The 24,926-nt window shown below is 60.6% G+C and overlaps 1 protein-coding gene across 2 annotated transcripts; it reads right to left on the reverse strand.

The window, feature by feature from the left end:
• Positions 1-226: 226 nt before the first annotated feature.
• RAPGEF3 (Rap guanine nucleotide exchange factor 3) lies at positions 227-18,160 on the reverse strand. 2 transcript variants are annotated; one of them, XM_062630003.1, is made up of 27 exons: positions 17,994-18,160; positions 14,937-14,990; positions 14,634-14,740; positions 13,791-13,912; positions 13,521-13,695; positions 13,243-13,327; positions 13,015-13,075; positions 12,252-12,328; positions 12,007-12,153; positions 11,796-11,905; positions 10,683-10,771; positions 10,184-10,262; positions 9,584-9,665; positions 9,316-9,398; positions 8,110-8,149; positions 7,935-8,016; positions 7,704-7,850; positions 7,513-7,610; positions 7,231-7,356; positions 6,960-7,141; positions 5,733-5,823; positions 5,270-5,320; positions 4,277-4,364; positions 4,110-4,174; positions 3,908-3,962; positions 2,895-2,966; positions 227-1,322 (listed from the first exon to the last, which is right to left on the reverse strand). In XM_062630003.1, the coding sequence occupies exons 1-27, from the start codon at positions 18,075-18,077 to the stop codon at positions 1,204-1,206; spliced, it is 2,571 nt and encodes an 856-aa protein (XP_062485987.1). In that variant the 5' UTR covers positions 18,078-18,160; the 3' UTR covers positions 227-1,203. The 2 variants fall into 2 exon arrangements, with proteins under 2 accessions (XP_062485987.1, XP_062485986.1); XM_062630002.1 differs by having other exon boundaries at positions 9,515-9,665; positions 17,994-18,159.
• Between the last annotated feature and the right edge of the window lie 6,766 nt (positions 18,161-24,926).

Raw genomic sequence — 24,926 nt, forward strand, 5'->3', positions numbered from 1 at the left:
GCACAAGCTCCCTGTTTGCAAAGGGGCAGGCCTGGCTCCAGCCCCATGGCCTCCTCTGGACCCATTTAAGGGACAGGGAGCACTGCTGGGACCACGCATGGGGATGGGGTTGGAAACCTCCTGCCCCATTGAGCACAACCACCCCAGCCAAAGCTTTGCATTGGGCTGGGAGCTGCAAGGAACCCACCTCCCACCCCATAAGTGGCTGCTTGGAACCTCCTTTAGGTGTGATAGGACCTTTATTGTCATCAACCCATCGACGTGCACAGCTTGAAGGGCAACCAATGCTCTGGTCCTTGTAGCCCTTGGGGCAAGGCTGGTGAGGGTTTGGCTTGCGGTGTCCTGGCCATGGCACACAGCACCCATGGTGGTGGGTCCCTTTATGGGCTCTGATGTCCCCTGAGCCCCACAGCTTCATCCAGGCCTGCTCGAGGTCGTTGTCAAAGCGCTCCACGTGCATCAAGACGCTCGGAGGGTCCTGGCCCCTGGGGTCCATCAACTGCTTCCTCCAAAGGCATCACCCCCTAAGCCCTGCTTGTGGCCGTGGGTTGGGAATGGCTGGAGCAGGTCCCCGTCTCCATCAGGAGGCCCCCCCACGGCTTCCTTCCCTCCAGGCCTGATGCTGTCCCATGGCTGGACATGGCTAATCCTGCCCCACATCCATGTGGGGAAACTGAGGCACGGAGGAGGCTGCTTTAACCCCCAACAGTTCTGGGAGGGGGGGGATCAAGGTATTTCCCCCATGGTTCTGGGATCACGCAGCTCCCATGGGATGGGAGCCAGCATCTCCCATGGGACACACCAGAGGGAAGGGCAGACCCCCTGTGATCCATGGGGCAGCAGGAGGCAGACCCTCATGGAGACAGACTCATGGTCCCTGCTCATAGGGGATGCTCCGGCTTGAGGTCCTCCATAGGGAAGCGGCATCTCCCAGCCTGGTACCCACGGGATGGGCGGCAATGGGGGCATCCAGGCTCCTTCCTCCTTCCCGGCTGGAGCAGGGAAGCGAATCCAAGGCTGCTGCACGGAGAGGAAAGGGGAATGCAGCACCTCCAGTGCTCGCCCCAGTGCCCACGGGCCAATTCTGCCTCTTAGGCCAAGCAGGAGCAGCTCTTGGCTGGCTCCAGCCCAGCCCCGTGCCCGGTGCTCCTGGGAGCAGAGCTATGGGGCAGCCCCAGTGCCACATCCCTGCTCCGGGCTGGGTCAGGGTTCCAGGTCTCTGGAAAGCCGCAGCAGCTCCTTCTGGCTGTCGATGGCTCTCAGGTGCTGCAGATAGGCCCAGGTAGAGACGGGGCTGCGCACGCTGAGCGACTGCTCCGAGCCTGGGGCAGACAATGGGGTCAGGAATGGGGTCCCCCCCCAGTCCCCATCCATCACCTCTGGATCAGCCCTCCCCAGGGACCCACATCCCATGGACCCCTCCACTGCCGCGCCCTTGCGCATCCCGTAGGGATGGTGGGTGTCCCAGCACAGGGGTGGATAGATGGATGGATGGATGGATGGATGGATGGATGATGGATGGATGATGGATGGATGGATGGATGGGTGATGGATGGATGGATGGATGGATGGATGGATGGATGGATGGATGGATGATTGATGATGGAAGGATGGATGGATGGATGATAGATTGGGGATGGATGGATGATGGATGGATGGATGGATGGATGGATGGATGGATGGATGGATGATGGATGGATGGATGGATGATAGACTGGTGATGGATGGATGGATGGATGGATGATGGATGGATGGATGGATGGATGGATGGATGGATGGATGGATGATGGATGGATGATGGATGATAGATGATGGATGGATGATGGATGGATGGATGGATGATGGATGATGGATGGATGGATGGATGGATGGATGGATGGATGGATGGATGATGGATGGATGATGGATGATAGATGATGGATGGATGATGGATGGATGGATGGATGATGGATGATGGATGATGGATGATGGATGGATGGATGGATGGATGGATGGATGGATGGATGGATGGATGATGGATGATGGATGGATGGATGGATGATGGATGATGGATGATGGATGGATGATGGATGGATGGATGGATGGATGGATGATGGATGGATGGATGATGGATGGATGGATGGATGGATGGATGGATGGATGGATGGATTAATGGATTATGAATGATGGATGGATGATGGATGGGTGGATGGATGGATGGATGGATGGATGGATGGTGGATGGATGATGGATGGATGGATGGATGGATGGATGGATGGATGATGGATGGGGGGGATGGGATGGATGGGATGGATGGATGGATGATGGATGGATGGATGGATGGATGGATGGATGGATGGATGATGGATGGATGATGGATGGATGGATGGATGATGGATGGATGGATGGATGGATGGATGGATGGATGGATGGATGGATGGATGATGGATGGATGGATGGATGATGGATGATGGATGATGGATGGATGGATGGATGGATGGATAGATGATGGATGATGGATGATGGATGATGGATGGATGATGGATGGATGGATGGATGATGGATGATGGATGGATGATGGATGGATGGATGGATGGATGGATGGATGGATGGATGGATGGATGGATGATGGGTAATGGATGATGGATGGATGGATGGATGGATGGATGGATGGATGGATGGATGGATGGATGATGGGTAATGGATGATGGATGGATGGATGGATGGATGGATGGATGATGGATGGATGGATGATGGATGGATGATGGATGATAGATGATGGATGGATGATGGATGGATGATGGATGGATGATGGATGGATGATGGATGATAGATGATGGATGGATGATGGATGGATGATGGATGGATGATGGATGGATGATGGATGGATGATGGATGGATGCAGCCAGGCTTACATGTGGACATCCGGACAGCCGTGGGGTCCTCGGGCCGGTGCTGAGAGCGGGTTCGCAGCGGAGAGAGTGGAGCTGGATGAGGGCAGAGGGCAGGGGCTCAGCCCCGTTCCCACTGGAGCTCAGCCCCATCCAGCAGGATCCCAGCCCCATTCCCACAGGATCCCAGACCCATTCCCACAGGATCCCAGATCCCAGCCCCATTCCCACAGGATCTCAGCCCCATTCCTAGCCCCATTCACGCAGGATCCCAGCCCCATTCCCACAGGATCCCAGCCCCCTTCCCACAGGATCCCAGCCCCATTCCCAGCCCCATTCCCACAGGATCCCAGCCCCATTCCCAGCCCCATTCCCATAGGATCCCAGCCCCATTCCCACAGGATCCCAGCCCCATTCCCAGCCGCATTCCCAGCCCCATTCCCATGGGATCTCAGCCCCATTCCTGCAGGATCCCAGAACCATTCCCACAGGATCCCAGCCCCATTCCCAGCCCCATTCCCACAGGATCCCAGCCCAATTCCTGCAGGATCCCAGCCCCATTCCCACAGGATCCCAGCCCCATTCCCATAGGAGCTCAGCCCCATTTCCAGCCCCATTCCCGCAGGATCCCAGCCCCATTCCCAGCCCCATTCCCACAGGATCCCAGCCCCATTCCCAGCCCCATTCCCAGCCCCATTCCCGCAGGATCCCAGCCCCATTCCCACAGGATCCCAGCCCCTTTCCCACAGGATCCCAGCCCCATTCCCACAGGATCCCAGCCCCATTCCCATAGGAGCTCAGCCCCATTTCCAGCCCCATTCCCGCAGGATCCCAGCCCCATTCCCAGCCCCATTCCCATAGGATCCCAGCCCCATTCCCACAGGATCCCAGCCCCATTCCCAGCCCCATTCCCACAGGATCCCAGACCCATTCCCACAGGATCCCAGACCCATTCCCACAGGATCTCAGCCCCATTCCCAGCCCCATTCCCAGCCCCATTCCCGCAGGATCCCAGCCCCATTCCCACAGGAGCTCACCGTGCGCCTGGCCGCGGCAGCGCTGCAGGACACGCAGGCTCTTGGCCATCATGTGCTGCGGGCAACGCATGAGCATCACTTGCTGCCAGCCCGGCTCCCCCTTCATCCCCTCCATCCCCGGCGGGGCCTGCCCCATATCCCACCCATAGGGACGGCCGGGGAGGCCCTGGATCCCCATCCCAAGGGATAGGGCCCCACTCACCATCTTCTCAAAGTTGATGAGGTTCTCGGCCAGCGTGTGGTTGCCCTCGTGGATGAACGTCATGTCTGCAAGGGACCGGGGGGGATTGAGGGGTTCAGCACTGCCTTCCTGACCCATGGATGCATCCATAGGGATCCCCAGCACCCGTCCCAAGCCCAGGTACCAACCTTTGAGGAGAAGGGGCACAAAGGGGATGATGGGGGGGCTCAGCTTGGCGACGGCCAGGCGATAGACCCTGTGGTTCCAGGATGGGTCCTGGGGATGGAGCGGGGCATCAGTGCAGGGCACAGGGACCAGGGGAGGAAGAGGAGGGCAGAACCTTCATGGCACCCCCGGGGCCTTGTGCTCATTGGGAAACAGGGATAAAGCCTGCTGGGAAAGGGGAATATGGGGTGGGAAGCGGGGGTATGGGGAGGGAAGGGGGATGCGGGGTGGGAAGGGGGATATGGGATGAGAAGGGGGACACAGGGAAGGGGGATATAGGGTGGGAAGGGGGATATGGGATGAGAAGGGGGATACAGGGAAGGGGGATATAGGGTGGGAAGGGGGATATGGGATGAGAAGGGGGACACAGGGAAGGGGGATATAGGGTGGGAAGGGGGATATGGGATGAGAAGGGGGACACAGGGAAGGGGGATATAGGGTGGGAAGGGGGATATGGGATGAGAAGGGGGATACAGGGAAGGGGGATATAGGGTGGGAAGGGGGATATGGGATGGGAAGGGGGACACAGGGAAGGGGGATACAGGGAAGGGGGATATAGGGTGGGAAGGGGGATATGGAATGGCAAGGAGGATATGGGATGGAAAGGGGGATATAGGATGCAAAGGGGGATACAGGGGGTGAAGAGGGGTATAGGGTGGGAAGGGGGATATGGGATAGGAAGGGGGATATTGGGTAGGAAGGGGGATACAGGATGTGAAGGGGGATACAGGGAAGGGGGATATAGGGAGGGAAGGGGAATATGGGATGAGGAGAGGGATACAGGATGGGAAGGGGCATACAGGATGAGAAGGGGGATACAGGGTTGGAAGGGGGATATGAAGTGGCAAGAAGGATATGGGATGGAAAGGGGGATATAGGATGTGAAGGGGGATATAGGGTGCAAAGTGGGATATGGGGTGGGAAAGGGGATACAGGGAAGGGGGATATGGACTCACCAGCATCCGCTCCAGCACCGAGTGCAGCTTCCGGATCTTATGGGGCAGCCTCTGTGCAGGGAGAAGGTCCTGGGCACCAGCACCCACAATTCCCAGCCCTGGAGACCCCCCCCAGCACCTCCTGCACCCCACATCCACCCCACAGCATCGCCGCGGGCCCTCCAAGCAATAGGTTTGGAGCCCGCTGTCCCCCCGGTGCAGGGGGTTTGGTACCCAGATGGGTCTATGGGGCCGGAGAGCTGGAGATGGAGAAGGTCCCACCTTGGAGCAGCTCCAGTGCCTAAAGGGGCTGCAGGACACCGGGAGAGGGGCTTGGGATAAGGGATGAAGGGATGGGATAAGGGGGAACGGAGCTGGAGGAGCTTTAAGGGTCCCTTTGAGCCAACCCATTCCATGATCCCGTTATCCCGGCCCTTGGCTCAGAGCCCATGGGTGCCGGTGGGGTGCTCCGGGTGCCCCTCACCTCCCAGGTCCTGGCCAGGCGGCTGACGGCCGTGTTGCTCACACCAAACATGACGGCGAAGAAGGAGTTGAGGTTCTTCTGCTCCTTGAGGCTGCGGGAGGGGATGGGGGTCAGGAATGGAGGTGCCTGTGGGATCTGTGGGGATGGGATCTGTGGGGATGGGATCTGTGGGGATGGGATCCGTGGGGATGGGATCCATAGGGATGGAATCTATGGGGATTGGATCTGTGGGGATGGGATCCATGGGGATGGGATCCATTGGGATGGGCTCCATGGGGCTCCATAGGGAAGGGCTCCATGGGGATGTGATTGGGACAGGATCCATAGGGATGGGCTCCATGGGGATGGGCTCCATGGGGATCCATGGGGATGGGCTCCATAGGGATCCATAGGGATGGGATCCATGGGGATGGGATCCATGGGGATGGGCTCCGTGGGGATCCATAGGGATGAGATCCATGGGGATCCATAGGGACGGGCTCCATGGGGATGGGATCCATGGGGATCCATAGGGATGGGATCCATGGGGATGGGCTCCGTGGGGATCCATAGGGATGAGATCCGTGGGGATCCATAGGGACAGACTCCATGGGGATGGGCTCCATGGGGCTCCATTGGGATAGGCTCCATAGGGATCCATAGGGATGGGATCCATAGGGATGGGCTCCATGGGGATGTGATGGGGATGGGCTCCATGGGGCTCCATGGGGATAGGCTCCATAGGGATCCATAGGGATGGGATCCATAGGGATGGGATCCATAGGGATGGGCTCCATGGGGATGTGATGGGGATGGGCTCCATGGGGCTCCATAGGGATGGGCTCCATAGGGACGGGCTCCATGGGGCTCCATAGGGACGGGCTCCATAGGGATGTAATGGGGACGGGCTCCATGGGGCTCCATAGGGACGGGCTCCATGGGGCTCCATAGGGATGGGCTCCATGGGGATGTGATGGGGACGGGCTCCATAGGGATGGGCTCCATAGGGATGGGCTCCATGGGGCTCCATGGGGCTCCATGGGGACAGGCTCCATAGGGATGTGATGGGGACGGGCTCTATGGGGCTCCATAGGGACGGGCTCCATGGGGCTCCATAGGGACGGGCTCCATGGGGCATCATAGGGATGCGCTCCATAGGGACGGGCTCCATGGGGCTCCATGGGGACAGGCTCCATAGGGATGTGATGGGGACGGGCTCCATGGGGCTCCATAGGGACGGGCACTCACTGCGCCGCCAGCTTGATGAACTTGCGGAGGAGCTGCGCCCTCCGGGCCACGTCGGCGCAGAGGCAGAGCTCGGTGGCCACCCAGAACTGCAGCTCGTTGAAGCGCCGCATCACCCGCGCCAGGTTGGCCGTGGTGACGGCGTGGAACCGGGGCGGCCGCGTGACGAAGTGCAGCATCTCCACCTGCAAAGGGCCACGATGGGGGGGGGGCCCTCAATGCACCCCAATGGGGGGGTTTTCCTCCATAGACTCCCCTCCATTGGTGGCCCTACCTGATGGATGCTCTTGAAGAGGCTCCAGTCGTAGTCGGTGAGGTGGCTGGCGAGGTCCTTGGAGCTGATGAGGTCCAGGGTGTCTGAGGAGCCAACCTGGGGGCCCAACTGCTCCGGATGCGGGGTCTATGCACAGGAGATGATGCTCGAGCCCTCCTGCCGTCGGTACCGCAGCACGAAGGGGTGGACACCCCGACACGGAGATGCTCTGGGGGGGGCAGCACAGCCCCAGAGCCCCCTTGGCTGGTGCTGCCCATGCCAGGACCCCCATCCTGTGCTCACCAAGCTGCTGAGCTCCTCCACGCTCACAGCAAAGAGCCTCTCGTTGAGCCCCAGCGCTGTGAAGACCCCGACAGCATCCAGCTGCAGCCCCACTTTGTCTATGGGAGAGAGGAGGGAGAAGGGGTCCAGTTCCCGGCTGGGTACGGGATAACCCCTTTGCCATAAGGGAATGCAGGGAGCATCCCGCTCACCTCCAGCCGAGTTCACCTTGACCAGGACGTGCTCCCCATCACGGCCCAGCCGTGGGGCCAGGGACCGCAGCACATCCCGCACCGAGGCGTTGATGGGCAGCACCGTGACCAGGCAGGAGTGGTCGGCTCGGTAGATCTCATAGGGCACTATGGGATGGAGGGGAGGGGGAAAGGGGTTTCAGCGTTGTCCCTCCCCCCCGGGAGGGGACAGACCCCTCAGTGGGGCACTACCTTTGTCCTGGGCTCTCAAGGCACAAGTGCTGCTCACAATCGCCTCCTCCTGGCTCCCCAACCAGGTCACCGAGCCCTGAGCCTATGGCCGAGGTGGGGAGGATGCTTCAGCCCATCAGACACCCCACAGGGTACCCAAAGGGCCCCAAAGTGCCCCCCCCAGGGCTTCCCCTACCTTGGGCTGGGGTGAAACACTCCCATCTCCATTCTCCAGCCTGTAGAGAGGGGGTAAAGGGGGGGTTAGAGCCCTAAAGCCTGCACTAGGGATAACCAGGTCCTGCAGCCCCAGGTCCCCACCAATCCCCATGAGCATCCCCATAAGGACAACCAGGTCCTGCAGCCCCCTGGGTCCAGGTCACAACCAATTCCCACGAGCATCCCCATAAGGATAACCAGGTCCTGCAGCCCCAGGTCCCCACCAAGCCCCATGAGCATCCCTATAAGGATAACCAGGTCCTGCAGCCCCCTGGATCCAGGTCACAACCAAGCCCCATGAGCATCCCCATAAGGATAACCAGGTCCTGCAGGCCCAGGTCCCCACCAAACCCCATGAGCATCCCCATAAGGACAACCAGGTCCTGCAGCCCTCAAGATCCAGGTCCCCACCAAACCCCATGAGTATCCCCATAAGGACAACCAGGTCCTGCAGCCCCAGGATCCAGGTCCCCACCAAGCCCTATGAGCATCCCCATAAGGATAACCAGGTCCTGCAGCCCCAGGTCCCCACCAAGCCCCATGAGCATCCCCATAAGGATAACCAGGTCCTGCAGCCCTCAAGATCCAGGTCCCCACCAAACCCCATGAGCATCCCCATAAGGACAACCAGGTCCTGCAGCCCTCAAGATCCAGGTCCCCACCAAACCCCATGAGTATCCCCATAAGGACAACCAGGTCCTGCAGCCCTCAAGATCCAGGTCCCCACCAAACCCTATGAGCATCCCCACAAGGATAACCAGGTCCTGCAGCCCCAAGTCCCCACCAAGCCCCGTGAGCATCCCCATAAGGACAACCAGATCTTGCAGCCCCAGCATCCAGGTCCCCACCAAGCCCTATGAGCATCTCCATAAGGACAACCAGGTCCTGCAGCCCAGGATCCCCACCAAACCCCATGAGCATCCCTATGGGACACCCTCCCTATAAGTGGGAAACCCCAAACCTATAGCTATGACGACCCGAGAGCCGCTGGCATCCCCCCAATCCACACAGCCATTGCTTTGCCAGCCATTCCCATGGGATGCCCAGTACTGCAGGCACAAGGGGTGCAGCCCCAGGACCAGGGGCACCAGCGGTGGCACTGGGGGGCAGAGCCCCAAGTGGCCCTAAGCTCTAAGTCCCTTCCATCCCTAATGACTCCGGATGCTGTTACTCCCATGGGACTCACGCTCGGGGCCGCCGCCGCTCCGGCGCTGCCTCCTGGCCCATGGCACCCAGGCGGGGGTCCTGGCTCGCCAGGTCCGCCAGGTTCTGCAGGAGGGAGATGCTCGTGGTCCATAGGGGGGATGTCCCAGGCAGACCCCACTGGGGACACCCCCATGTCCCATCCCATCCCATCCCATCGCCATCCCCGGTGGTGCTGGTACCTGCAGCAGGGCCGTGGTGCTGCGGTCGCCCTGCAGCAGCCGCCCGTAGAGCAGCACCCACTGGCTCACCAGGCGCAGGATCTTGCGGCGCTTGTGCAGGGAATAGGTGGCCTTATCCTGCTCCGAGCCCTCCATGGGCTCCGCACGGAAACTGGGACCAGTCAAGGGGTGGTGGGGAGCAGGCAGGGAGTTCCCTTAATGTGGGGAGGGAGATGGGGATGTGCCCCCTGCCCAAGGGCATGGGGGGATGCTGGAGCAGAGGAGCTGCATGGAGAGCTCAGAGCAGCTTCCAGTGGCTGAAGGGGGCTACAGGGATGCTGGAGAGGGACCTGCATCAGGGGCTGGAGCGATGGGACAAGGGGTGATGGGTTCAGACTGGAACAGGGGGAGTTCAGCTCGGAGATAAGGAAGTTCTTCCCTTTGAGGGTGCTGGGACACTGGGATGGGTTGAACGGAGAAGGTTCGGATGCTCCATCCCATCAAGGCCAGGTTGGACACAGGGGCTTGGAGCACCCTGCTCCGGTGGAAGGGGTCCCTGCCCGTGGGGACTGGATGAGCTTTAAGGTCCCGTCCAACCCAACCCATTCCATGATCGAGGGTCGCCTGGGCAACCCCTGCGGTGCCGCTGGGTGAAGCAGGATGGGGCCCAGCTCCAGCACAGAAGGATACTGGTGCAGCAGAGCCCTGCAGAGCTGCGAGGTCGGCATGAACACGGTGTAGGTGAGCAGGAAATCCCCCAGCAGCGTGTCTGGAAGAGACCAGACCATCATTGCCCATCCTTCCCTGCGCCCAAAGCCCAAGTTCAGCTCCTAAAGGGCATGGAATGGGTTGGGGGCTGCAGGATGTGGGGAGGGAAGAGGCTGGAGCCAAAGAGCAGCATCCATGGAGTGTCCCGGCTCCAGCTCCATCTTTTGCCCACTGGGGACATCTCCTGGTTCCCTCCTGGACCGGTTTTGCTCCTCTCCAAAGGCAGGGGGAGATGCAGGGATGCTCTCGGGCCAGATGCTGCCTCCTTTTCCCAGCTCATGGGAGGGGTTAGGGTGGGAGGAGCAGATTTTGGGGTGGAACCCCAGGAATAAGGTGCTCCTGCTCCGTCTGGTCCCCCTCCAGCCCCATGCCCATCAAGGTGGCTTTGGGAGGTGAGACATGGACCCCCCCCCCAACCTACCCACAGGGTCATAGAGCGTGGCATCGAGCCTCATGAACTCCAGGAGATGCTCCAGGATCTTCTCCGGTGTCCCAGCCATCACCAAGTACCTGGAGGAAAGAGCCAGGGCACATCAGGGAAGGATGGGGCACCCTCAGGGCCTCCTGATCCCAGGCAGAGGGACAAGAAGGGGATGCAGAGGGAAAAGGAGAGGAGGCAGAGGGACAAGCAGGGGATGCAGAGGGACAAGCAGAGGATGCACAGGGACAAGCAGGGGATGCAGAGGGACAAGCAGAGGATGCAGAGGGACAAGCAGAGGATGCAGAGGGACAAGGAGAGGATGCAGAGGGACAAGCAGGGGATGCAGAGGGACAAGGAGAGGATGCACAGGGACAAGCAGAGGATGCACAGGGCCAAGCAGAGGATGCAGAGGGCCAAGCAGGGGATGCAGAGGGACAAGGAGAGGATGCAGAGGGAAAAGGAGAGGAGGCAGAGGGACAAGCAGGGGATGCAGAGGGACAAGCAGAGGATGCAGAGGGACAAGGAGAGGATGCAGAGGGACAAGGAGAGGATGCAGAGGGACAAGCAGAGGATGCAGAGGGACAAGGAGAGGATGCAGAGGGACAAGGAGAGGATGCAGAGGGACAAGCAGGGGATGCACAGGGCCAAGCAGGGGATGCACAGGGACAAGCAGGGGATGCAGAGGGACAAGCAGGGGATGGAGAGGGTCAAGGAGAGGATGCAGAGGGACAAGCAGGGGATGCAGAGGGACAAGCAGGGGATGCAGAGGGACAAGCAGGGGATGCAGAGGGAAAAGGAGAGGATGCAGAGGGACAAGCAGGGGATGCAGAGGGAAAAGGAGAGGAGGCAGAGGGACAAGCAGGGGAGGCAGAGGGACAAGGAGAGGATGCAGAGGGACAAGCAGGGGATGCAGAGGGAAAAGGAGAGGAGGCAGAGGGACAAGCAGGGGAGGCAGAGGGACAAGCAGAGGATGCAGAGGGACAAGCAGGGGATGCAGAGGGACAAGCAGGGGATGCAGAGGGACAAGCAGGGGATGCAGAGGGACAAGCAGGGTTTGCACGGGGACAAGTGGCATGGCGGTGGCCACAAGGAGGGCTGGACCCGAGCCATCACCTGCTGCTCCGCGCCGTGGCTGGCTGGTTGCTGCCCCCCTGCAGGTTCTTCTGCAGGACCAGCACCACCTTCCCGTGCTCCTTCAGGCGCATGGTGTTGGCCTCCACGTCCTGCAGGGAGGACCCAGCAGCTCTGCCCCTTCAGGGCTGCCCGCTTGCCCCCCCCCCCCCAAAAAAAGAACCCCTTAGGGGCCCCCCGGAGCCCTGCCCACCTTGAGGATGCGGTTGAAGTCCTGCTTGTCCACACGCAGGAAGTGGCAGTTGTCCTCTCGCAGGATGATGGTGGCCGCACGGGGAGCATCGTTCACCAGAGCCAGCTGCCCAAAGTCGTCCCCCTCGTGCAGGGTGGTCACCAAGCCCTTTTGGGGGGCGGACGGGACATGCAGGGTGAAGGGCAATACTGGGGGGGGGGGGGGGAGAAGGGACATGGGGGGGGGCTGGATGGGGCAGGACTGACCTTGCCGTGGGTGACCACGTTCACTGAGCCCTTCCAGATGATGTACCACGAGGTGCCTTTGTCTCCTTGGCTGAACACTGCGGGTCAAGGACAGCATCCAGAGGTTGAGGAAGGGGAGATCCAAAGCATCCTTCCTCCTCCTCCCCATCCCGAGCCCCCAAGCATCCTTCAGCATCCTCCTCATGCCAAGCCCCCAAGCATCCCTCAGCATCCTCCTCATCCTGAGCCCCCAAGCATCCCTCAGCATCTTCCTCATCCAGTGCCCCCAAGCATCCTTTAGCATCCTCCTCATCCTGTGCCCCCAAGCATCCTTCAGCATCCTCCTCATGCCTGAGCCCCCAAGCATCCTTCAGCATCCTCCTCATCCTGTGCCCCCAAGCATCCTTCAGCATCCTCCTCATGCCAAGCCACCAAGCATCCTTCAGCATCCTCCTCATCCCGAGCTCCCAAGCATCCTTCAGCATCCTCCTCATCCTGAGCCCCCAAGCATCCCTCATCATCCCCCTCATCCCAAGCATCCCTCAACATCCTCTTCGTCTCAAGCCCCCAAGCATCCCTCATCATCCCCCCCATCCTAAGCATCCCTCATCATCGTCCCCATCCTGCCCCCATGCAATGATTTCTCTGGTCCCCTCCATCCCTGGTCCACAAAGAGACATCAGGAGCACCCATGCTGATGCCCAAGGCTCCAGATGTGTCATGTCCCCCTCCCCAGGCTGGGGACCCTTCCTTTGGGCTGTCCCATGGGACACACGGTACTTACACACGGTGCCTGCTCTCTGGTGCGACTCGAACATCAGCACGGCCGCCAGCTCCCTCTTCACCTGCAGCAAGAGGCCCTTCCATTGGGATCATCCCAGCCTGGAGCTCGGGGAGGGTGGGACACCCACGGGCTCGGGGAAAGGCTGCTCAGAGAGGGCCAGGAGAGGATGCTCGGCTGGGAAGCGGTGGGATGCAGGAGGATGCGGGGATGCACACACCGGGCACTCACCGAGCGCGAGAGATGAGCCACGGCTTTGATGTGGAGCAGCTCCTCGAATATGAGCTCCAGCTCATCCTCCGTGCGCTGAGCAGGCCTGGGAGGGGGAGCAGGGGGTGAGCAGCACCCATAGGCCCTCTCCAGCCACAATCCCTTCCCATGCAAGGAAGGAACCCCAAGCCGTTGAAAGGATGCTCGGGTCCTCCCCTCATCCACAGGAGCCCCTTTGGTCCCCCATGGGATGAACCCCGTCACCCTCCACATCCCTCTACATCCCCTCGCCCACTCACGGCTTGCGCAGGGCCATGGTGAGCAGCGCATCGGCACCCAGCTGAGCCAGGAATGCCAAAGCCTCCAGCAGCTCCTCCGCATCCCGGAGCCCAGCGCCGGGATCGGGGCTCAGCTCCAGCTCGGCAAAGCGATAGAACTGGGTGTCCTTGTCCTGGAAATGCCACTCCTGCTTCACTGCATGGGGAACAGCGCCCATCAGCACACCCAGGCACCCACGGGGCACCCAATGGGTGCCGTGGGCACCTCTGGGAGCCGTGCAGGAGCCTCACCGTGCGTCAGGACGCCTCCATCCACCAGGACCTGGCAGATGCCGATGGCTTGGCTGCGGGTCTGCAGGGCCAGCCCGGTGCTGAGCAGCCAATCCACCAGCTCCCGGCCGGAGCAGCACCGCCTGCAGGGGTACAAAGGGTAGATCCAGCCTGGAATGGGGCTGCCCCATAGGGAAGCCTGCATGGGATGGGGCAGGAGGAGCGGAGCAGCCTGGGGAGCACTGGGGGGTGTTGGACAATGAGAAGCTCAGAACACTCCCACCACCACCTCCATCTGCTTCCCCCCCTGAGCAAGAAGCAGCTCAGGGAGGGGGATCCTGCCCCTCTGCTCTGCTCTGGGCAGACCCCACTTGGATGCTGCAACTGGTTGTGGTGGCCTCAAGGACGTGGAGCTGCTGGGGCTGGTCCAGAGGAGGCCATGAGGATGCTCAGGGGCTGGAGCAGCTCCCATAGGAGCCAGGCTGGGAACATTGGGGCTGGAGGAGAGAAGCTTCCAGTGGCTGAAGGGGGCTACAAGGATGCTGGAGAGGGACCTGCATCAGGGACTGGAGTGATGGGACAAGGGGTGATGGATTCAGACTGGAACAGGGGGAGTTCAGCTTGGAGATAAGGGAGAAGAGGGTGCTGGGACACTGGGATGGGCTCAATGGAGAAGGTTTGGATGCCCCATCCCTGGCACTGTTCAAAGCCATCTCCAGTGGAAGGGGTCCCTGTCCATGGCCTTGGGGTCGGACCTGGATGAGCTTTAAGGTCCCTTCCAACCCAACGCATTCCATGATCCTATGTTGGGGTCCCCATCCTCGCCTGGTTCCCCCCCAGTACAGCGGGTACCGATGCTCCTACCTGTGGTGCCGCAGGTGATGCTTGTGGTCCCGGATGAGGCCCGGCCGGGTGCTGGTGAGGTGGATGTAAAGGAGCTTCCCTGCTCGCCAGATCCTATCCGGGGATGCCTGAAGGGATCATACATGGGAAGCAGGATACGGGTGGTGAATCCTCGCTGTGCTGACACCTCCATGTCCCGTCCCCCCCACCCCAGCACCCCGGGATCTCCATCTCCCACCCCCAGGAACGGCTGATCCCAAGGGATTGACCAACCCGAAGGCAGGCTGAGGACCCCACAACTCACATCCCCGTGGGTTTTCCCACCTGCGTGAGGCTGTGTCCATAGTCCAGGCTGGATTCCGTGTCCAAGAGCGGGGTCTGGAAGTCCAAAGGGAAGGGGGTTGGTGGCTGTGTGGGCTCTGCCATGTCCCCCCTCCACCCTATAGCACCCATAGGGGTCCTGCATCCCACAGTGGTCCCCATCCCAGCACGCGATGGGGCTGGATCTGTATCCCTGCTGTCCGGGATGCTGAGCGCCAACTGCCCATCCGGAGCCAGGCTCAGCTCCCCCGGGAATGGGGCTGGATCACGCTTGAGTCCTCATCTTCTATCCCCATCAGCGGGGGCTTTTGAATCCTCGCGTTCATTTCTCTCCCAGCTTTCCCCTTCCGAGAGTGGATCCTGGAATCCTGGAAGGGTTTGGCCTGGAAAGGACCTGGAAGCTCATCCCTATTCCCAGTGCTGCCCAGCGGGATGAGGGCTCCCGGCTTCCCGCATGGCCACAGCCTTGAATAAACACCTCTGCCTCGGTGCTGGTGCACCGGGCTCGTCAGACCTGTTCTGCTTGTGCTGCCCTGGCCAAGGCAGCTCCTGCACCCCGAGCGTTAACCCCAGGGCAAGGTGAGGACCATCCCTCCCTCCCTCCTCGGGTGGCTTCATCTTCATGGGGGCACCTTAAGGGGAAGGGTTTGTGGTTCCCCCCTCTTTAATTCAGGCTCTAAAGGCTCTTGAGGTGGTGGGGGTTTGGAAAGCAGCATCTTCAGGCCCGCATCCCCCCTTGGATCTGCTGGGTGGGGAGGAAGGAGCAAGCTCAAAGAGGGATGGGTGGAAGCCTCAGTTAAGGAAGTCAGGAGCAATTGGGTGCAGAAGCTGAACCCAAGCACAAACCCATCCACCAGGAGCTAAGGGGAAACCACGGGGTCCTCCTGGCCACTTCCGATGGGTGCTGGGATGGGTGCTGGGATGGATGCTCTGCCCTGTGCCGCCTCCCTGCCCATCCCAACCCCTTCCAGCTCACACCCTGCCCGACTCCAGCAGCTCCCTCACTTCCTCCAGCCCTTTCCATACCCCCCAGGCTTCCCCATCCTCCTTTGGAGCAGCCACCAGCCGTGCTGCAACCGGCCTAGGAGAGATGCAGGGAGCCGATGGGGCAGCGGCTCCATGGGGCAGCGGCTCCATGGGGCCGCCCCGATGCTGTCCCCGAGCCTGGCACACGGTGACTTATTCCCTCTGCAAACGTTCCGGAGCCTCGTGACCCTCCCATGGGGCAGGAAACGTGCCGGAGATTGCAGAGCAAATGTTTGCTCCTATTGAAGAGCATGGAGCTGCCTCCCCTGGCACCCCCTCCGGGCCCCATCCATCACCCCCTAAGTGAGGCCTTGTCCTTGAGGCACGGAGCCAGGGGCACGGAAGGGTTTGGGTTGGAAAGGGCCTTAAATCATCTGCTTCCAACCCGCACTACGGGTCGTGATCCTGCTCACAAGGACACCAGAGGAGACTTGTGCAACCCAGGGATGAGGGCTCCCTCCTGGCCTTTTCCTGCTGCTCCCATGCAGGCTCTCCCAGCTGGTCCCCCCCCCCCCCTTCCAATCCCCCTTCCCAAAGCATCCCAGAGCCACAGGATGCTCTCCCCCCACCCTCACCCCCTGCCTCGTTCCAAAGAGCTTCCTAAGGAGTCGCCTCTTCCCATCTTCCTGCTCCGGGCGCTGGGATCCTGCCTGTCTCCAGAAATCCGGCAGCGGAGGGCAGCCGGCCAAGGCTCCTGGGCTGCTTTTGTTTGGGATCCCAAGGAAAACAACGGGAGTTATTTCAGGCTTTACGGCTCCGGAGAAAGTCCTCGCCCATCCGCAGGCTCAAAGGGCACGGCAGCCAGCCAGGGCCTTGAGGATCCCTTGGGATCCTCCTTGGGAATGGGGCTGGGGGACTCATTGCCCCCACTGTCCCTCCAGGGATGCAGCGCTTGGATGCTGGCAGTGAAGGATGGAGCTGCTTGGGGATTCCGGGCTGTGATGTCCTGCTGATGCCAGGGAATGGGAGCCTCGCAGCACGGAGGGATTTTGCCCTGGGATCAGGGAAGCAGGTTCCCAGGAGGGACGAGACGGAGCCAGGATGCGAGGAGGAGTTGCCAGGAGATGGGGACAAGGGACAATGGTGCTGCTCCAAGGCACGGCCAGCTCATTCCCTGCCCTTCCCCTCTCCCATACCTGTAGGAAGTGGGGAGAAATCCCCTTTCCGTGCACAGAGCGATCCCAGAGCCAGGAGCCATCCCTGCCACACTGGTGCCACCACACAGCGATGCACCCGCCTGCTCCTGCTCCCACATCCCTGCCTTCAGCCACTCCAAACCCCTCCCGAAATGAAGTTCCTCAAAGTCCCAAGGAGGAAAAAAACCAAAATCAGGGAAAACCAGAGGGAAAATGCCTCATTTGCTGCACAGGAATGCTGACGGGGGGGCTGCTTCCTTAAAGGAATTTCACTTTCTGCCTTAAACCCCTCTGTCTCGGGTCAAGCATGAGGGAAGGTGAAGGTTGTGATGGGGTCGCATCCCAGCCCAAAGGGGACAAAAGCCCAAGGGTAGGGACCTTCAAGGCCGGGTTGGATGGGGCTTGGAGCCCCCTGCTCCAGTGGAAGGGGTCCCTGCCCGCGGCAGGGGTTGGAGCTGGGGCAGCTTTAACCCATCAACCCAAACCAGGCTGGGGTTCTAAGACCTGGTGCGTTTTGCACCCCAGGGACCCCCAGCACCCCTAGGACGCGATGCTGAGCATCCTCCTGCTGCCACGGAATGAATCCCTCCCATAGGAACAGCCTGAGCTGGTCCAGGCCGGGATGTGCTGCACTCGCAGGGAGCACACCGGGGCCGGGGGGTGCTGCCGGTCACCGTGTACCGGAGCACAATGAGGACCACAACGGCCCCGTGTCGAGCCCGGCTGCGGGCTCCTTGACCTCGCAGCGAGCGCTCCCGAAGGGGGAGCAGCGCTCGGGTCACCGATCCCATCCCAAGCCGAGCTCAATGTGGTGGTGGTGGTGGGGGGGTGTTTGGACCCCAAACCGCAGCGCTGGGAGTGATGCTGAGAGCGGGGTCCCCATGCAGCGCGCACTCACCCAGCGGATGCCCTGGATGCGGGGCAGGCTGCCCCCCTCGCCCTCCAGCCGGATCTCGTAGCTGGAGCTCCGGAACAAGTGCATCTTCAACCGGTAAGAGCCCGCTTCAACCGCTCCAGCGCCGGTACCGGGCGCGCTGCCGGCTCCGGGGCTCCCCCCCCCCTCCCTGCCCCGACCCCGGGCCCCCTCCGCTCCGCTTCCAGCCCGGCCCCGGTAACCTTCAAGCGGCGGCGGCGGAGGGGGGGGACGGAGCCATCGTGGCCGTGGCTCCGAGGCGCTGCTCGGGACGGGCCGGGATCGGCTCCGCCGCCGCCGCCGCCGAGCCGGGATGGGAGCGCCCCGCCCCCGGGAGGGCTGGGACCGGGAACGGGAGCGGAGAGGGAACGGGGCTGGGAACGGAACGGACCGGAACGGGAACGGGAACGGGGCTGGGAACGGGACCAGGGCCGGGAACGGGAGCGGAGCGGGAACGGGGCTGGGAACGGAACGGACCGGAACGGGAACGGGACTGGGAACGGGACCAGGGCCGGGAACGGGAGCGGAGAGGGAACGGGGCTGGGAACGGACCGGAACGGGAACGGGAACGGGGCTGGGAACGGGACCAGGGCCGGGAACGGGAGCGGAGAGGGAACGGGGCTGGGAACGGAACGGACCGGAACGGGAACGGGAACGGGGCTGGGAACGGGACCAGGGCCGGGAACGGGAGCGGAGAGGGAACGGGGCTGGGAACGGAACGGACCGGAACGGGAACGGGAGCGGGAACGGGACCAGGGCCGGGAACGGGAGGGGAGAGGGAACGGGGCTGGGAACGGAACGGACCGGAACGGGAGCGGGGCTGGGAACGGGACCAGGGCCGGGAACAGGAACGGAGAGGGAACGGGGCTGGGAACGGAACGGACCGGAACGGGAACGGGAACGGGGCTGGGAACGGGACCAGGGCCGGGAACGGGAGCGGAGAGGGAACGGGGCTGGGAACGGAACGGACCGGAACGGGAACGGGAAAGGGAACGGGAACGGGGCTGGGACCGGGACCGGATCCGGGAACGGGGGAGGAACCGGGACCAGGAACGGGACCGGGAACGGAACAGGGACCGGGACCAGGGCCGGGAGCCCTCAGCCCCTCCCCGACCCCCACCCTCCGCGCCGGGACATCCCCCCCCCACCCCATCCGGGCCTTTTGGGGACCCCCCCAGCGCTAGGGATGGTGTAGGGGGGAGGACCCAGCGTGGATTCCCACCTGCGGAGCCCCCCATCCAGCCTGAGTCCCGTGCATCCCCCTGGGACCCCGGTTCTTGGTGTTGGGGTGACTCCAGGAGCCCCTGCGGACCCCACTGAGACCCCAGGGATGGGGGAACCGCAGGGCCCCCCCTGCCCTTCTCCATCCCGAAGGGTCCAGCCTGATGGGGTGAGGGGAAGAGGGCCCCTTGGTGCTGGGAAGTGGGGGGTGATTTGTACTGGGGAGGTGGCCCCAGTGGAGGAGCAGAGCTGGAGCACGGCCCAGCAGACCTGGCAGTGCTTGTGCTGGGGCTTCTGGCTGCAGAGAGGGGGGGTTCCTGCCAAAAAGAAGCTTTTCCTTTGGAAATAAACCCTGGATTTTACTAAAAAAGCCAGATTTAAACCGATTTTTTAAAGCGGCCCCCACCCCAACGTGCCTGCACACGAGCAGCTCTACTGGAGCATCCTCGATGCTCTCCTGCTTCCTGCCTTGCTCAGGCACCCACGTCCCAGCGTGGCCTTGGGTGAATCCTTGGGCAGGAAGAGGAGGATGAGGAGATGCTTCCTCCCATCGCCTGCTGCCAGACCTTGAGGCTGCGCTTGCGGGCGAGCCCGGGATCACAACAACCTCCCACATGGAATTCCAGTGCTGAGGAGTCTCACGCTGAGGTCTGACAGCGTGCCTGGAACCCATTTGTGTGTGTGGTTGGTTGCTCGGGGTCCCCAAGCCAAAGCAGGGAGCTGCTGCACAACCCCTCCTTAGGGGCAAATCCCTTCCAGGATCTCGCTAAAGGATTCCCAGTGGCATTCCCAGCGGGATTCGCAGCCGGGCAGGGGCTGGATGAGGCTGAGCACTTCAATGAGCAGTGTTTGAAAGACCCTGGAGCAGTTCCCCATCCCCTTCCCAGCTGAGGCCCCATGGCCAAGGCAGATGTGGGTGGGTTGATGGAGGCGGCCTGACCTGGGCACTCGGGCCCTTAGAAACGGGCACAAAAGCTCCCATTTGATCATTCTGCTGCAGAAGATGCAATTGGCACCGTGGGGAGGGGGCACAGACCCTGCCCTGGGGGGGGGGGAGTGCAGGATCCTCCTGCTCCTTTAATGGAGCGAGTTCTGTGTTTGCAGCAGCCAAGGATGCTACTGCAGGGAGGGACCTTTGGAATGTTCTCTGCATGCACCACCCCATCCCAGCCATCCCATCCCAGCCATCCCATCCCATCCCACCCCATCCCATCCCATCCCATCCCATCCCACTCATCCCACCCCATCCCATCCCACCCCATCCCACCCCATCCCTTTCCATCCCATCCCACTCATCCCACCCCATGCCACCCCATCTCATCCCACCCACCCATCCCATCCCACCCATCCCATTCCACCCATCCCATCCCACCTAACCCACCCCATCCCACCCCATCCCATCCCACCCATCCCATGCATCCCATCCCATCCCATCCCATGCATCCCATCCCATCCCATGCATCCCATCCCATCCCATCCCATCCCATCCCATCCCACTTAATCCATCCCATCCCATTACATTCCATCTGATCCATCCCATCCCATCCCATTCCACCCATCCCACACCCATCCCATCCCATCCCATCCCATCCATCCCATCCTATTCATCCCATCCTATTCATCCCATCCCATCCCATTCATCCCATCCTATTCATCCCATCCCATCCCATCTCATTCCATTCATCCTATCCTGTCCTGCCTGGTGTTTACCTGGAAGCATGACCAGGAGTGATGGAGAAGAGAAGGCTCCTGAAGGGGAGACCTTAGAGCAGCTCCAGTGCCTCAAGGGGCTGCAGGAAACCAGGAGAGGGGCTTGGGACAAAGGCCTGTAGGGAGAGGCCAAGGGGAATGGCTTTAACCATGGGATGGTTTGCGTTGGAAAGGACCTTAAGCTCACCCCATTCCAACCCCTGCCATGGAATGCCGGAGCATTGCTCCGGGGCGGCATCGTGCCGGGTCACCGGCTCCGGCCACAGGGCCCTGTTTCCAGCCGGCTGCACCAGCAGGTTGAGCTCCTGCAATGCAAACAGAGCAGCTCGGCTCTATCTGGCTCCTTATCTCGGTGTTTAACCGGCTCCTTCCATCAGCACTTGGGTAATGATTAATCTCCCGGGGCAGGCTCCGGCTCCCTGGAATCCTGGCTTCCCATAGGATCTGCTGGAGGCTTGGCTGGGGGGGGGGGGTCATGGTGCTCCCGGATGTCCCATAGGGAAACTGGTGCCAACAGCTCTTTGACCCCTCACATCCCATCAGTGGATGCGCTGGGAGCCATGGACATCCCTTCCCAAAGCCTCCAGGTTTGGTGTTTCCGGATGGGACCGTTCACATTAATGGCTGTTACCCCCCAAGTCTGGGGAGAAATGGGGTGAAACTCCCATTTCCATGGGCAGCTCAGGGCCCAAATGGTGCATTTATCACCTCCCGTGGTCCCTCAGCCCATGCAACCCCATTGCCTCCCTGATGGGCATCACACACATCACTAATTACAGGCCTGCTCTATCACACCCCCATCTCCTCCATCACCATGGTGGAACCTACCAGGAGCTGAGTCTCCAGCAGGATGTGCCTGTTCCCTGGGAAATGGGAAGCTCCCATTGCTCTGGGATGCTCCCACTCCGTATCCATCCATCAACTGCTTCCTGACCCCTTCCCAGGGCTGCAAATCACAGCAGGGCTTGCAAGGGTGATGCTGGTGTTTGCTGCTCAGGGGTCACCACAGCCCTGGGTCCCCATCGACAGCAAAGCTGCGTCCTGCAGTGGTGGGGCCGCAGTGGGGCTGGGGGCAGTGTCTGTGTTTTCATGGAATCATGGAATGGGTTGGGTTGGAAGGGACCTTAAAGCTCATCCAGTTCTATGGGGCAGGGACACCTTCCACTAGAGCAGGTTGATCCAAGCCCCGTCCAGCCTGGCCTTGATGGGATGGAGCATCCAAACCTCCTCTATTCAACCCATCCCAGTGTCCCAGCACCCTCACAGGGAAGAACTTCCTTATCTCCAAGCTGAACTCCCCCTGTTCCAGTCTGAACCCATCACCCCTTGTCCCATCGCTCCAGTCCCTGATGCAGGTCCCTCTCCAGCATCCTTGCATCCCCTTTCAGAAGCTGCTCTTCTCCAGCCCCACTGTTCCCAGCCTGGCTCCTATGGGAGCTGCTCCAGCCCCTGAGCATCCTCGTGGCCTCCTCTGGACCAGCTCCAGCAGCTCCAGGTCCAATCATTTTGTGGTCATTTCCCTGGCTGTGGGACTCGGCATTCCCAGTGTGAGTGCCCAGACGTCGCCTCCAGCTCGGAGCTTTAAATAGCTGAGCACAAATCAAGGTGGCAGCAGAGACAGTCTCTATCCTGGGGTGATGCTGAGGCCTGGGTGAAAGCAATGGGTAAAGGGGCAGGGGAAAGCAGGGGGTGCTGCTGTGGGGCTGGGTGCTTCTGTGGGGACCCCAAAAACCTCACCACCTGTTTCCTACGGTGTTTTCCCACCTTTTCCCTTATGCCTATAAGAGCTACGAGGCCAATTTCAAGCCCCCTCCATCCCCAGGCTCCTCTTGGGCCTTTCCATAAATCAAAGTGGGGCTAAAGCAGCATTCCAGGGAGGCAGGGGCCAGCTTTCTGTGGGAAAAGCAGCCAAGGTTGAACGTCAGCACCGAATAAAGCTCCTGAGATGCAGGATAAATCCCTTGATAGCTCCAGGGCTGGCCTTTCCCAGCGAGGAGCTGTGCTTCCCAGGGGATAAAGCCCCATGTGCCACGGGCGTTCATGGCAGCAGGGTGATGGGTTTGCATGTGCGGGTGGGTTTGGGTTGGGGATCATCCAGTTCCAACCCCAGGGTGCCCAGAGAGGCAGTGGCTGCCCCATCCCTACCAGTGCTCGAGGCCAAGCCAAGCCAAACCCCGATATTCCCATTAAATGGGATACCTCTTTTGCCTCCATTGGCTGGAAAGCAGTGGTGTGTTTGCACAGGAGCACCTTGCGGTGCTGATGGATGCGTTTGCCAGCAGATGGTTGGAGAAACCCAGTCTCTTCATCATCTCTTTGGCTTCCTGGGGCGAGATAACAAATCAGGCTTGCAAATAAGGATGCTGGGGGAAAGGGCTTTAAATCACGGCACTCCAATCCCGGTGCTTTATCCCTTACCGCGGCTACTTTATGCATTTCTTTCCCTCCAACTATATATATTCCCACTTTATTGGCCGAGCCTTTCCTAATTTATACTGGCATTACTTTGATTAATGCTGCTTTCCCCCTGACATTATTATTCCAGCACAGCTTTGCAAGTGTCTCCCTCGGTGTTAAATAACCTTCGCGTTCAGGCTGCGGGATTGAATAAGCGGCTCTGCTCCTAAGGGCACAGAAGGAGCATCTCTTCTACCATTAACACCCTTATGTGTGTTGAGGGGAAGGAAACAGCTCCAGCCATCACTTTAGCCGTAACGGGAGCCGTTTGGGAGCGTGGATTGGGTAGGAGCAGGAAGCTGGTGCCGTGGAAGTGGTGCTGCTTTATGAGGAAGGAAGGTTTCAGTCTCTCGAGCAGTTGCATTTATACTCCTTTCATTATCATAGAGGGGAGCGTGATGCGTCTTGTTCTCCTGGTATTTCCATACCCTGCTTGCTCCTTCCAGTTCTTCCTGGAGCGTGATGCCTGGATTCCAGAGGTGGGAGCTGCTCAGATCTGAAGCCAGGGATGGTTTATCAGCAGCCCTCCAAGGAAACGATGCTTTCACCTCCCTCTGCAGACCGGGTATCTCTAAATCTACCCATCCCCACCCCTAAACCTGAGGCCAAGCCTAACCCAGTCCATCACAAGCGGATGTCAGCATCACTGCACCAGGACGGTCCCAGGCATGGATGTGAACCAACCTAAGGAGGAAAGCCAGCCTCCAAGGCCAGTTTGCCTCACTGCAAACACCGTTCCGCCCCCCCTCAGCCCCTCCATGGCTGCAATCCCTTGGGAATGCTGAACTTAAGAGGCTTTTCCTTACAAAGTGCTTTAGATCCATGGAGGAGACGCCAAGACAGAGACACTGAGAGACCAAATCACCCCCAGGACAGACACCAAGTGACCGGGAGACAGGGAGATGCTGAAGTACACGGCAGCATCTCATGGAGCGCATCCCTGAGAGCCAGCACCCCCAAAGGGAATCACACCAGAGTCCATTGGGAGCCCATGAGGAGCTGGCAGGCTTGAGTTAAGGAAGGATTAATGGGAGAAGAAGGCAAAACAAGGGCTTTGTGCCAAGGGACCATGAAACCCTCCCTCGAAGCATCCTTTCCTTCACTTTTCCTTCTTTCTTTTGTCTCTGAGGCTTTAACATTCATGGGGTCTACATCCTTCTGTTTTCCTGTTATTCCCATATCCCAAACGGTTCCTTCAAGGAGACAAAACAAAGCCCCGAGGACAAATCCCTCCCTCTCCAGGAGGGAATGGGATGGTTCCAGGAGGAATCACCAGCCTGTTCCCAGCTCGCTGAAAACAACCCAGGCTCCCCCCCCATCTCGAGTGGTTTTCCTGCTTTTGTTCCCAGATCCAGGCAGGATCCAGCTTTCCCACCTACATCATGCAGGGCGGAGGGAGGAGGAGGAGGAGGAGGAGGAAGGCGATCCCGCATCCGGTCGATCCGGCTCTTTCCCAGCTCTGGCTGTGCTTGGAGCAGGAGCAAGAGGCAGGAGGAAGACTCTGCTCTGGGCAACCGGCTCAGTGGGTGC

Source organism: Pezoporus occidentalis, unplaced genomic scaffold, assembly GCF_034315485.1.
Source record: "Pezoporus occidentalis ecotype Australia unplaced genomic scaffold, CSIRO_AGI_Poc_V1 ctg345, whole genome shotgun sequence".
In the NCBI taxonomy this organism is placed as follows: domain Eukaryota; kingdom Metazoa; phylum Chordata; class Aves; order Psittaciformes; family Psittacidae; genus Pezoporus; species Pezoporus occidentalis.